This window comes from Salmo salar, chromosome ssa02, assembly GCF_905237065.1.
Source record: "Salmo salar chromosome ssa02, Ssal_v3.1, whole genome shotgun sequence".
Taxonomy (NCBI): domain Eukaryota; kingdom Metazoa; phylum Chordata; class Actinopteri; order Salmoniformes; family Salmonidae; genus Salmo; species Salmo salar.
In genome coordinates this window covers 67,351,564-67,366,228 of record NC_059443.1, presented here as the reverse complement: position 1 = coordinate 67,366,228, position 14,665 = coordinate 67,351,564, and the positions used below count along the sequence as shown (strand labels likewise).

Below are 14,665 nucleotides of genomic sequence, written 5' to 3'. Positions count from 1 at the left end.
AGCTGCTATCTTTAAGAGGTAGGGGCCCAGGTTGTCTGGACCTGCAGACTTTTTAGTGTCTATTGCCTTTAGTTCTTTATAGACCTCAGTATAAGAAACAGGCTCAAAGTTAAAATGGTTCACAAGAGGGCCTATATCCTAGTTTACTGTAACAGAGCTTACATTAGAGGCCTGGGCCCCACCATTATCAAAAACTGAGCCAGCAGATATGATGTGCTTGTTAAAAACCCCTACAATATCAGCTTTATCCTTCACTTCATTAGAATCCATCACTAAATGGTCAGGAAGGCCAGAGGATACACTAGAACCTGACACTGATTGGATTAGCTTCCAGAACTTGGTAGGGTTGTTTAGGTTCTCTGTGACTGTATTTAAATAGTCATATGATTTGGACTTCCTGATCAATCCTGTGTATTTGTTTCTTAGCGCTCTGAAGGAGGCCCAGTCAACAGGAGTATTTGTATGTCTAGCTTGAGCCCAAGATATATTTCTCTTTCTAATTGATTCTGCCAAGTTATCTGCAAACCAGGGATTGTCCCTTCCACTGATTCAACATTTCTCCACAGGGCCATGCTTATCACAAATTTCATATAAAAATAGTCCCAGGCAGTGCCAACATTGGGAATCAGACTTAATCTGTCAATATTATGGTACAGATCAAGAGCACTTGCTCATCAAACTGTTTCAAATGTTTTTTTGTTTTTTTTATCTAACGGGGTTTGGCTTTGGTCATTTTTGTATTTCTAACACAAGCAATTGCAGAGTGATCACTGACATCATTACAGAATATCCCAGTCGATGTGTATTTGTGAGGGGTATTCATTAGAATAATGTCCAACAGCGTTCATTTGTTAGGTGCCGAGGGCGGTCTGTAGCAGCCGAGGGCGGTCTGTAGCAGCCGAGGGCCGTCTGTAGCAGCCGAGGGCCGTCTGTAGCAGCCGAGGGCCGTCTGTAGCAGCCGAGGGCGGTCTGTAGCAGCCGAGGGCGGTCTGTAGCAGCCGAGGGCGGTCTGTAGCAGCCGAGGGCGGTCTGTAGCAGCCGAGGGCGGTCTGTAGCAGCCGAGGGCGGTCCGTAGCAGCCGAGGGCGGTCCGTAGCAGCCGAGGGCGGTCCGTAGCAGCCGAGGGCGGTCCGTAGCAGCCGAGGGCGGTCCGTAGCAGCCGAGGGCCGTCCGTAGCAGCCGAGGGCCGTCCGTAGCAGCCGAGGGCCGTCCGTAGCAGCCGAGGGCGGTGATGTGGGAGTTCTTATAAACGTTCACTTTAACCGCAAGCAATTCAAAATGTTTGGTTCTGGTAATCGAGAGAATTTCAGAGGTTTTAAACTCAGACTTAACATAAATTGTAACCCCTCTTCCTTTATTAATCCGATCCGTTCTAATAACAGTGTACCCATCAATAGAAATCCAGTTATTTGACACAAATTTCTTTATCCAAGTTTCTGATGAAACCATTATGTCTTCATGTGTCGTTTTGGCCCATATTCTAATCATGTCTATACTTCTGACATTAACATGCAAGAGACCAACACCTGCTCTGTTTTTAAATCATAGGGAGTAGAGATGGTGCACGGTATCTACCGGCCCAGGGTTTGGTTAAACATTACCAGAGATCAACAATAAAAGCATAACAATATATCTCAGTTGCACAATGCGTGAGTACTTGGTGGAGCCAGCACCATTGTCAATACAACGAACTGAGTCTTTCGACACAGAAAAAAAGGCATTCAGTAGTTTGAGATGTTGGAAGTATGTCATCAAGTGTAGGTCCAGTTGTGTTTGAGAGTGGTACAAATGTAACTGCAGAGAGAGACCAAGTTCCTGGTGGTATTTTCAGAGTCAAACTAAGACTAAGTAACATGGAGATACTAAGAATAAACATGGAGATAAACTAAGACTAAATAACATAGAGATATTCAGAGTCAAACTAACCTGTCCATTGCTCTATTTCTCAATTTCAAAATGTCTCCATCGACTCTGTTTGACTGACAGCTGAATCACTGTGTGGCGAGGCCTGCCAGGGAGCAGAACATGAACACACACACGCTTTGACACACCGACACACACACACACACACTGTGTTTAATCACTGTGTGGAGAGGCCTGCCAGGGACTAGAATAATAAAGGGCTGGTACACTGATAGACTTAAACACTTATGGCGAGATACACACACACACACACACACACACACACTGTGTTTAATCATTGTGTGGAGAGGCCTGCCAGGGACTAGAGGGAATAAAGGGCTGGTACACTGATAGACTTAATCACTTAGGGAGAGGTTCACACACACACACACACACATGCATTCACACACACGCACACACATGCGTACACACATGCACACACACACACACAGACACACACACAATGTGTTTAATATGTCACTGTCATGTTACCACATGAAAGAGTTTTCTAACCTGCTGCGTTTGACTCATTCTACAATAGAACCCATTTCCATTTGTGAAGAGAAAGAGACACTCCCTAAATTAATCAGGAACACTTTTATACACACTCTTGACATAAGGATATTACAACATTTAAAGAGGACAATTTGTCAGTCAGCGGGGACTGAAATGTCATCATTATTTGAAGCATGACTGGCTCAAAGGAGATCAAAGTGGCTGCTCTGTGATGTGGTGTATTGTCCCTAGGACCAGAAGAAAAACTCCTGGGTCGTATTCAGTAGGTGAAAAAGTATCAGAAAAGACCACCTGAACCAATAAGAACACAGATTATGTTATCTGTTGCAAAAATAATTGCTACCGTGTGCCATTCTCAACAGGACCCTTGGTCCTAATTTTCTATCTGCTGTGTGAGTTGATAGTTGACTGATCTGGGGCCTGTATCCACAAAGTGTCTCAGAGTAGGAGTGTCCATCCACAAAGTGTCTCAGAGTAGAAGTGTCCACAAAGTGTCTCAGAGTAGAAGTGTCCACAAAGTGTCTCAGAGTAGGAGTGTCCACAAAGTGTCTCAGAGTAGAAGTGTCCACAAATTGTCTCAGAGTAGGAGTATCCACAAAGTGTCTCAGAGTGGGAGTGTCCATCCACAAAGTGTCTCAGAGTAGGAGTGTCCATCCACAAAGTGTCTCAGAGTAGGAGTGTCCATCCACAAAGTGTCTCAGAGTAGGAGTGTCCATCCACAAAGTGTCTCAGAGTAGGAGTGTCCACAAAGTGTCTCAGAGTAGAAGTGTCCACAAATTGTCTCAGAGTAGGAGTGTCCACAAAGTGTCTCAGAGTAGGAGTGTCCACAAAGTGTCTCAGAGTAGGAGTGTCCATCCACAAAGTGTCTCAGAGTAGGAGTATCCATCCACAAAGTGTCTGAGTAGGAGTATCCATCCACAAAGTGTCTCAGAGTAGGAGTGTCCATCCACAAAGTGTCTCAGAGTAGGAGTGTCCATCCACAAAGTGTCTCAGAGTAGGAGTGTCCATCCACAAAGTGTCTCAGAGTAGGAGTGTCCATCCACAAAGTGTCTCAGAGTAGGAGTGTCCACAAAGTGTCTCAGAGTAGGAGTGTCCACAAAGTGTCTCAGAGTAGGAGTATCCATCCACAAAGTGTCTCAGAGTAGGAGTATCCATCCACAAAGTGTCTCAGAGTAGGAGTATCCATCCACAAAGTGTCTCAGAATAGAAGTGTCCTAGTAGTAAAAATGTTGTTGGTTCAAATCCCCAAGCCGACTAGGTGAAAAATCTACTGATGTGCCCTTGAGCAAGACACTTGACCGTAATTGCTCCTGTAAGTCGCTCTGGATAAGAGTATCTGCTAAATGACCAAAAATATTTCAATTTAGTCCTGGTGGTGTCTTATCCTTCTGTATTTGCAATGTGGGGTCCTGGTGGTGTCTTATCCTTCTGTAGTTGCCATTAGAGGTCCTGGTGGTGTCTTATCCTTCTGTAGTTGCCATTAGAGGTCCTGGTGGTGTCTTATCCTTCTGTAGTTGCCATTAGAGGTCCTGGTGGTGTCTTATCCTTCTGTAGTTGCCATTAGAGGTCCTGGTGGTGTCTTATCCTTCTGTAGTTGCCATTAGAGGTCCTGGTGGTGTCTTATCCTTCTGTAGTTGCCATTAGAGGTCCTGGTGGTGTCTTATCCTTCTGTAGTTGCCATTAGAGGTCCCGGTGGAGTCTTATCCTTCTGTAGTTGCCATTAGAGGTCCCGGTGGAGTCTTATCCTTCTGTAGTTGCCATTAGAGGTCCCGGTGGTGTCTTATCCTTCTGTAGTTGCCATTAGAGGTCCTGGTGGTGTCTTATCCTTCTGTAGTTGCTATGTGGTAGCTTATCCATCTATACACCTGCTGTGTGTCCTTGATGCCAAACAGAGGACAACAATCTCTCAGTGGGGGAGGAGCAGACATATACTGACTTTCTGTCTCTCTCTCTCTGCAGCATACAGAAGGGTTTAAGAAGCGTTGGTTCACCCTAGACCACAGACGTCTCATGTACTACAAAGATCCCCTGGTAAGACTGGTTTCTCACACACACACACACACACACACACACACACACACAGAAACAGACAGACAGACAGACAGACAGACAGACAGACAGACAGACAGACAGACAGACAGACAGACAGACAGACAGACAGACAGACAGACAGACAGACAGACAGACAGACGCGCACGCACGCACACAGGCACGCACGCACACTGGCGCGCACGCACGCACACTGGCGCGCACGCACGCGCACGCACGCACACTGGCACGCACGCACACTGGCGCGCACGCACGCGCACGCACGCACACTGGCGCGCACGCACACACTGGCACACGCACACTGGCGCGCACGCACACACTGGCACACGCACACTGGCGCACGCACACAGGCACACTGGCACACGCACACTGGCGCGCACGCACACACTGGCACACGCACACACGCACACAGGCACACTGGCACACGCACACACGCACACAGGCACACAGGCACACGCACACAGGCACACACACACACACAGACACACACACACACACAGGCACACACACACACACAGGCACACACGCACACAGGCACACACGCACACACAGGCACACACACACACACACACAGGCACACACACAGGCACACACACACTTCTCCCAGGTAGGCTCTTACAGTCCAGTTACTAGAGAGAAGCTCATGTTTTATAGGAATATGATTGATATCAAAAGGTTTGAAAGGACTTCATAATGACTGATGAAGTTTCCTGTTGCTGTATCAGGTTAGTTCAACATGTTCTCTGTTAGTTTTAACAAGGAGCTGCTATGTAGAGGAGACTAGCTAGACAGTAATCTGATACTTCTATCAGAGGACCATCAAACCACACTCCACACGCACACACGCACACACAGGCACTCACACACACGCACACACAGGCACTCACACACAGGCACACTCTCTCTCTCTCTCTCTCTCTCTCTCTCTCTCTCTCTCTCTCTCTCTCTCTCTCTCTCTCTCTCTCTCTCTCTCTCTCTCTCTCTCTCTCTCACATATGACTCCAAAGACTGTGCACAGTTGCACACAGAAACTACCAGTGACACACACACACACCCCAAACCACGACTCCAAAGAGGCAGAGAACTCACTAGCACCGTCTCTCAACTCACCTCACATCAACACCTAAACTAATATTGGCTAGATGTAACACTATGGAGATTCTGTAGAGTTGGTATGATGTCGTGCTCTACATAGCGTGCTAGTCTGGTTTTAATCATCACACACTTACAACAATGGAAAGTGGAAAGCACAGGGGAGTGCTAGGGAGAGCCAGACCTGGCCAGATCAAATAGCTCACTAGTGCACTTTAGAGAAGAAAAGGGGAGCCTCACACTAATGGCTCAGATGCAATAGGTTGAATAAAGCAACGTCAGGACAAGCTGCCTTCATCAAGGTTTCACACTGGGGCTGTTACAGAGAGCCACGCTTTGGTGAGGTGTGGAGCCCTTATGGAAATAAAGAGATTGAAGACTTCTTCTCCATCCTAAATGGCACCCTATTCCCTTTATAGTGCACTACTTTTCACCAGGAATCTTAAGGCTCTGGTCAAAAGTAGTGCGCTATAAAGGGCATAGGGGACCATTTGGGATGCAGCCTTGTCTGTTTGATGAAGTAGACCAAGTTGTGTAGCCAGCCAATGCAGCCAGCCAGAGACAGGCTTTGAGCAGCACTCTGTTGCCAGCAGAATATAAATACATGAGCAGTGTTAGAGGATAAATGCTGCGAAGGTTTTACATGACAGAAGCTGGTCAGTGAATGGCAGTTTTAAGAAGTAGAGTGTGAGAATAAGTCAACGCTACAGTGTAACTGTATGGATATACTGTACAGAACGTAACGGGGCAGGTTAAGTTGTGTGTAGACTAAATAGTTATGGCATAGTTGGCGCCTGTACTCTAACCTCACCCCTCTCACCACACCCCCTCTACCTCACCCTCACCTCACCCCCTCTGCCTCACCCTGTCTACCTCACCCTACCCCCTCTACCTCACACTCACCTCACCCCCTCTACTGCACTCTCAACCCCTCTATCTCACCCTACCTCACTCTCACCTCACCCTCTCTACCTCACTCTCACCTCACCCCCTCTGCCTCACCCTGTCTACCTCACCCTACCCCCTCTACCTCACACTCACCTCACCCCCTCTACTGCACTCTCAACCCCTCTATCTCACCCTACCCCACTCTCACCTCACCCGCACTACCTCACTCTCACCTCACCCCCTCTACCTCACTCTCACCTCACCTCCTCTATTTCACTCTCACCTCACTCTCACTTCACGCTACCTCACTCTCACCTCACCTCCTCTATTTCACTCTCACATCACCCCCTCTACCTCTACCTCACTCTCACCTCACCCCCCTCTACCTCACCCTCCCTCCCCTCCCTCCCCTACCTTGCCAGGATGCCTTTGCCAAGGGTGAGGCTTTCCTAGGGCACAAGGACCATGGTTACAGAGCTAGCCCCGGCCTTCCCGCCGGAACCCACTGCAACGGCGCCTGGCAACACGGCATCACCATAGTAACACCCGAGCGCAGCTTCCTGTTTACCTGCGAGACGGAAGTTGAGCAACAGGATTGGCTGAAACACTTCAATGATGTCATCAGCATCCAGATGTCCCCTCAGGAGTACTCCAGTAAGAGATTACAACCTCTTATTAAGGGTTTATAAAGGGTTTATTAACATCTATGTGTGTTTATAAGCATACCGATGTCCCCTCAGGAGGACTCCAGTAAGAGAGGACCATTTTTTACTATTTATAAAGGGTTTATGAACGTATATTGCTGTTATTGTTTGGTTATAAAGTGTTTATAAACATCTGACCTCATGTTTGTGTTTTGCAGTGGAGGCTATGTTCAGACACAAGCATTGATGGACCTATGGCCTGATGGATCCTTCCTTCTCCCATCTTCCTCTCCTCTACCCGTCTTCTATTCCTCCTCTCATCCTCCTCTCCTCCTCCTCTCCTCTGCCCATCCTGGAGATCACCAAGACGTTTGAGTTAGGTTAGGCTGTCCTTGCCTAAGAAAGAAAGATGTACAAACACACTAGACTGCAGCAGGACCTGTCATCATGGTCAACCATTGTGCCTTACACTAAGTCATTATTTTAATGTCTCAGATCAATGTGAATTTAAATGTTTACTTTTAAAGTTCTCTATTAATATCTTAGAAATTGACATTTTTGATGGGTGAGTTTGGTTAGGAGATATGTAAGATATACATTTGAATATAACGATGGATAATGTTCCACCCTCTTAGCGTTGTGTATAAATAGTTAGTGGTTTTGTTTGACAGTGCCATCTTGTGGTGTTTCAAGAATATGACACATCTCTCTTTCTACATATCCTGTATGACCTAAGATTTTTCACCCTGTTCTTTTAAGGTATTATACAACATATTTAGACTGAGGAGACATGCAAAGTATATACCATTGATTGATCCATATTTGTCATTCATCACATGTCATGCTTTTATACGTGTTGTCAAGGGTGTTTTCCATTAGAGAAGAAGATTGGTTAGAAATGATCACGTTTGAGGCACTACAAACCATCAGTTTCACCATTTTTTTAAATAAATCCATATATTGGTCTCCTCTCGTTTTAAATATGTCAATTATTTGAAAAAGACTTCTAATGAGTTTATGTGTGAGATATAGAGATTGAATGATATGTCAGTGTGTGTGTTTATGTATGCTAGGTTGTATGCGTCCTTGTACATGCATGTGTGCGTACCTGCGTTTGTGTGTCAATTGCATTGTGTGTGTGTGTGTGTGTGTGTGTGTTTTAGCGCCAGCCAACCAGGGGTGTTTAAAACTGCACCCAGGTGTTTAAAGAGAGCGGGACCAGGGCTGAGGTGAATCGCTCATAAATCCATAGAGTCATCCTGGGTTACACCTATATGAGAGAGACAGAGAGAGAGTGAGGGGGACGGGGAGAGAGAGAGGAGAAAGAGAGCAGGAGAGAGGTAAAGGGGACAAAGAGAAAGAAGGAACGGGGTCAGAGGACAGAGAGAGGGAAAGAGAGTAGAGGAGTGCAGTTGAAGGACATCAAAGAAGACGGACACAACGAAACGCTTATGAAGAGCTCTGGAATTAAACACTAGAAGGGGCACCAGTTACTCTATTGGAACACCCCGACATTGACCTATTGAGAGGTACCATAAATGACCGTCCACCATGCCAGCAGAGAACACAAGACAAACTAACCTCTTGGATACAGTCTGAGAGCTTCTGAATCACCACAAACCAACCAACGACAACACACTGTCAACTCAGGACATCAAGCTACTTCCACTCCCAAGTCACCGGTGCGGTTCAAGTCCACTAGAAACTGAAGCGTCTGTCTGTTCTACAGTATCGACGGGGCTCCGTCCGGTACCCGCGGGAAGGAAAGGATCATGGGAGCTCGGAGGAGCTGGAGCGGGGACGTGAAAACATCAGGAGATAAGAGACACTCGATGAGGTGGACTTGTCAGCCATGTCCTGGTTCACCTTAAGACTGCAGGTTAACAGTAGTAGTGGAACTGAAGCCACTGTTGAAGCATCACTACACACGGCCTGTTTTCCTATTGGATTTAGATTCAATTTAGATAAAGAGTCAGAAGGCCAAAGACGATTTATGTGTTTTCAAGTCACATTTTATTTGTCACATTCACCGTTTCCAGCAGGTTTAAAAGGTGCAGTGAAATGCTTACGTGCTAGCTCCCTCAACAATGCTGTACAATTGTTGTTTTTGTCTTGTTTTTTCTGTTTTTCACTGGATCGTATGCAGAAAGTCGCTTTACATTCTTAATAGTTCTCTATTCACTCCAACATGGAACACGTTAAAATCCGTTTGGAATCCATAAGCAACTCTTTAAAATCTTTCTGAATACTAATAGTAATAACAGTTTATCCCAGTAAAGCTATCACTTCATTGTAGGGACGTGCTGGCCTTATTTAGGAACTCAAACCTATCCCCAACGATGAACCAGAGCCAGAAGCCCATCGTGACCTCCATCTCCCCCCAGTCAGGGCAGGGTTCTGGGGGCTCGGGCGGGGGCTCTGGGGGGGGGGTAGCTCCGGGGGTGGGGGTTTGTGGGTGACCTCTCTCCTCGGCGCTACCCTCCTAATCATGCTCGCCATGGGGGTGGCGGGTAACATCTACACCCTCTTCATCATGCGTTCCGCAGCTCTCCGCCGATCCGGCTCTCTGTACGTCTATATACTCAACCTTGCCCTCGCCGACCTCCTCTACCTCTCTACGATCCCATTCGTCATCTGCACCTACTTTGCTCATGATTGGTTGTTCGGCGAGGCCGGTTGCCGGGTCCTCCTGAGTCTCGATCTCCTCACCATGCACGCCAGCGTCTTCGTCCTGGTCGCCATGTCGTTGGAGCGCTACCGGGCCGTGGCGAAGCCGTTTGACGCCCGACGATCCAGCACGCGGGGACGGAAGGTAGTGGCGACCGTCATCTGGTTCGCGGCGTTTGTCCTGACACTACCCATGATGATTATGATACGGCTGAGGGAAGGGAAGTCGAACGCGGCCGGGAACGTCAAACGGATGTGTTACCCGACGTGGACCCAGGAGGCCTTCAAGGCCTACCTCACCGTCCTGTTCCTGACCAGCGTCCTCGTACCCGGTTTAATCATTGTTGGTCTCTACGCTGGCCTAGCACGTCGCTATTGGACTGTTCAGGCTAGCTTGGGAGGAAGCAGCCGTTCAGCGAGAAGACGAGGCTTAAAACAAAAGGTAGTAACAATGATTTTTTGTATCGTTGTGGCGTACTGGGTGTGTTTCCTGCCTTTCTGGGGGTGGCAGTTGGCACAGTTATTTTCCCCACAGTCTCTCAGGGCTCTGTCTCCTGCCACTCATAGTTACATGAATTTCTTTGTGACGTGTCTGACCTATGGGAATAGCTGTATTAACCCTTTGTTGTACACCCTCCTGACCCGGAACTATAAGGACTATCTGGCTCAGAAGGGTCAGAGCACAGGGTCAAGTAGGGTAGACCTGGGGTCGGCAGCCGGAGCACCCCTACAGGATCTATAATCAGAGTAGAGGCGACCTGGGGTCAGCTGCCGAAGAGCCCCTACAGGAAATATAGGAGACGAGGGGGGAAGTATTTTGACGTGACACAAGTAGGAACTATACTTGACTTAAATCATTTTTATCCTGGGAAGGATAGGTCATCCATGCAGGAACTATAAAAGAGGGGGAGTTATTCTGACGTGACACCAAGAGCACTATTGCCAAAGCATTTCTGATATAGCATTTTTATCTTTTCACTCTGAGGAGTACCTTGGATTTGGTGAAAACATGAGGACATTTCTTTATAGCTATTGGGGCAAGAGCAGCCTCCAAAACAAACAAATCGTTTTTTGAGTAATCAGTGCGGCATAAACTTGACCTAACAACATGGCTTACTCTAAACTCAGTAGTTTTTGTATTTTTACATAATCTGAATATTATTGGTATATAGTTATACAGATGCTGGATCTTAATTTGTGCCAGTTTGCTACAGCAGGAAAATAATCCAGCAGCAACAGGAAATGTGAATTATTATGTGGATTATAATTAATGGACGTTTGTTGTAGGGAAAATCAAGTCTGAAATGTCAAAGTGGAAATAAAAAATTTAAGAAACCTTTTTATACCTCAAAGCCTTGTTAAACCTCAAACCTCTAATTGTTTAATTTCACACATTACAGGAAAGTTGTCCTGCAACAGAGTGATCAGATTAAGATCCTACATCTGCAGCAATAGCTGTTTGACATATATTTTGCCAGGGGATTCTAATTTGCATTCATCATGTAGGCTGCTGTATTTCTTGTCACATATTTACATGAATGTCATTTAACCAGTCACTATGTATTTTTTTTTTTACTTCGACTTTGTTGTCATATTGCCAAAAATGTGTCAAGCTAATGTTCTTGGTTGGTTTTCTAATCTTGTATTCTTTTATTACATGATTGTTCTAATAAAGTTTTGACAGATTGATTTAGAGGTAAAATGACTACGATATTGCCCTCTGCTGGCAAAGGTTTTAGAGTAAGTTAACTTACACATACAGTATGATGTGTGGCACTCATGCCATCACATTTATCAGCAAGTGTAAAGAATGCACTGTGTGTCTCCCGTTGGTGGCTAGTTTCCTCACTCTATGTGTCTATGATGGAGACCACTGACACACACACACACACACACACACACACACACACACACACACACACACACACACACACACACACACACACACACACACAAACCTACCACTACCTCCGCCCCCCCAAAACACACACACCTTCCCTACCTACCCCACACCTATCCCTACCTTCCACACACACACACACACACACACACACACACACACACACACACACACACACACACACACACACACACACACACACACACACACACACACACACACACACACACACACACACACACACACCTACCCTACAACCCCATACCTATCCCATACCCCCCACTCCTAACCCTACCATCCCCACACACACACACACTCTCCAGACCGCCGCCTCTCACCAGGGAATGTGGTCCCACCATGCAACATTCCAAAGCCTTGAGGAAGGTCTCTTCGTGTTGTCCTGTAAATTGTCACTCAGGAATGTCTAGCGTTATTCATCCTGCCAAAATAGACTAACAGGACCTACAGAACCACAACATAGACTGGACCGCTTGGATATAGATTACAGTTGAAGTCGGAAGTTTACATACACTTAGGTTGGAGTCATTAAAACTCGTTTTTCAACCACTCCAAAAATGTCTTGTTAACAAACTATAGTGTTGGCAAGTCGGTTAGGATATCTACTTTGTGCATGACACAAGTAATTTTTTCTAAAATTATTTACAGACAGATTATTTCACTCATAATTCACTGTATCACAATTCCAGTGGGTCAGAAGTTTACATAAACTAAAAACTGTGCCTTTAAACAGCTTGGAAAATTCCAGAAAATGATGTCATGGCTTTAGAAGGATCTGTTAGGCTAATTGACATCATTTGAGTCAATTGGAGGTGTACCTGTGGATGTATTTCAAGGCCTACCTTCAAACTCAGTGCCTCTTTGCTTGACATCATGGGAAAATCAAAAGAAATCAACCAAGACCTCTGGTTCAAGTCTGGTTCATCCTTGGGAGCAATTTCCAAACTGAGGGTACCACATTCATCTGTACAAACAATAGTACGCAAGTATAAACATCATGGGACCACGCAACCGTCATACCGCTCATGAAGGAGACGCGTTCTGTCTCCTAGAGATGAACGTACTTTAGTGCGAAATGTGCAAATCAATCCCAGAACAACAGCAAAGGACCTTGTGAAGATGGTAGAGGAAGCAGGTACAAAGGTTTCTATATCCACAGTAAACCGAGTCCTATATCGACATAACCTGAAAGGCCGCTCAGCAAGGAAGAAGCCACTGCTCCAAAACCGCCATAAAAAAAGCCAGACTACGGTTTGCAACTGCACATGGGGACAAAGATCGTACTTTTTGGAGAAATGTCCTCTGGTCTGATGAAACAAAAATAGAACTGTTTGGCGGAAAAAGGGGGAGGCTTGCAAGCTGAAGAACACCATCCCATACGTGAAGCATGGGGGTGTCAGCATCATGTTGTGGGGGTGCTTTGCTGCAGGAGGGACTGGTGCACTTCCCAAAATAGATGGCGTCATGAGGAAAGAAAATTATGTGGATATATTGAGGCAACACCTCAAGACAGTCAGGAAGTTAAAGCTTGGTCGCAAATGGGTCTCCCAAATGGACAATGACCCCAAGCATACTTCCAAAGTTGTGACAAAATGGCTTAAGGACAACAAAGTCAAGGTATTGGAGTGGCCATCACAGAGCTCTGACCTCAATCCTTCTGGGCAGAACTGGAAAAGCGTGTGCGAGCAAGGAAGCCTACAAACCTGACTCAGTTACACCAGCTCTGTCAGGAGGAATGGGCCAAAATTCACCCAACCTATTGTGGAAAGCTTGTGGAAGGCTACCCAAAACATTTGACCCAAGTTTTAAACAATTTAAAGGTAGTGCTACCAAATACTAATTGAGTGTATGTGAACTTCTGACCCACTGGGAATGTGATGAAAGAAATAAAAGCTGAAATAAATCATTCTCTCTACTATTATTCTGACATTTCACATTCTTAAAATAAAGTGGTGATCCTAACTGACGTAAGACAGGGAATTTTTACTAGGATTAAATGTCAGGAATTGTGAAAAACTGAGTTTAAATGTATTTGGCTAAGGTGTATGTAAACTTCCGACTTCAACTGTATACGATCCATTTGGTCTGAATAACTTGAGTTGATTGATATTAATTGTCATTCAACTGACAGTTCTTTACTTAATTACTTTAACTGAAAGTTAGTTACTTGAATCCAGTTTATGTCAATCAATATCTAATCAAAAGCTGGTCCTCTGTTAACTGAATTATATTTGTCCTCTTGCACATAATTGTCCTATACACGTGTGAATTAGATATGTCTTTTTTAACCCAACTCTGAGACACTCAGAGAGACACATATAGTTAGCATTGAATTGGTATCAACCACTACTACTACTACTACTAAAAAGCTACTAAAATTCCTAGAAGGCCAAGTGTGAGTTCAGTCCACTGATGTTCCAGTTCACCCAGGAGACAGACAGACAGACAGGCAAACAGGCAGTAGGCAGACAGACAGTCAGACAGACAGACAGACAGACAGTCAGACAGACAGACAGACAGACAGACAGACAGACAGACAGACAGACAGACAGACAGACAGACAGACAGACAGGAGGCAGGCAAACAGGCAGTAGGCAGACAGACAGACAGACAGACAGACAGACAGACAGACAGACAGACAGACAGACAGACAGACAGACAGACAGACAGACAGACAGACAGACAGACAGGAGGCAGGCAAACAGGCAGTAGGCAGACAGACAGTCAGGCAGGAGACAGTCAGACAGATAGACAGACACATACAGGCAGGCAGACAGACAGACATTCAGGAGGCAGACAGACAGGCACGAGACAGACAGACAGGAGGCAAGCAAACAGACAGACAGGAGGCAGGCAGGCAGGAGACAGACAGGAGGCAGACAGACTAACAGGCAGACAGACAGGCAGGACAGTGACAATAGACTGTATAAGTGAATACACTGACCTAGTGAGTTCACAGTCAATTATTTTATGGTGGGAGACCATGGTTA

The 14,665-nt window shown here is 45.9% G+C and overlaps 2 protein-coding genes across 3 annotated transcripts in view; both read left to right on the top strand.

Annotated features, from left to right (window-relative positions):
- LOC106564376 (arf-GAP with dual PH domain-containing protein 1) overlaps window positions 1-8,056 on the top strand; it is a 91,947-nt gene extending 83,891 nt beyond the window's left edge. For both annotated transcript variants that reach the window (XM_045708390.1, XM_045708400.1), the window contains exons 9-11: window positions 4,377-4,448; window positions 6,869-7,100; window positions 7,309-8,056. In XM_045708390.1, coding sequence (XP_045564346.1) covers window positions 4,377-4,448; window positions 6,869-7,100; window positions 7,309-7,337 — 333 coding nt within the window. In that variant the 3' untranslated portion in view covers window positions 7,338-8,056. The remainder of the gene's footprint in view (window positions 1-4,376; window positions 4,449-6,868; window positions 7,101-7,308) is intronic.
- A 261-nt stretch (window positions 8,057-8,317) lies between these two features.
- LOC106590702 (urotensin-2 receptor-like) lies at window positions 8,318-11,446 on the top strand. Its single transcript, XM_045708416.1, has one exon. The coding sequence runs from the start codon at window positions 9,579-9,581 to the stop codon at window positions 10,497-10,499; it is 921 nt and encodes a 306-aa protein (XP_045564372.1). The 5' UTR covers window positions 8,318-9,578; the 3' UTR covers window positions 10,500-11,446.
- Window positions 11,447-14,665: the final 3,219 nt, after the last annotated feature.

Excerpts from the sequence above, each read along its gene's own strand:
- LOC106590702 (XM_045708416.1), top strand. The coding sequence starts at position 9,579 with ATGCTCGCCATGGGGGTGGCGGGTAACATCTACACCCTCTTCATCATG.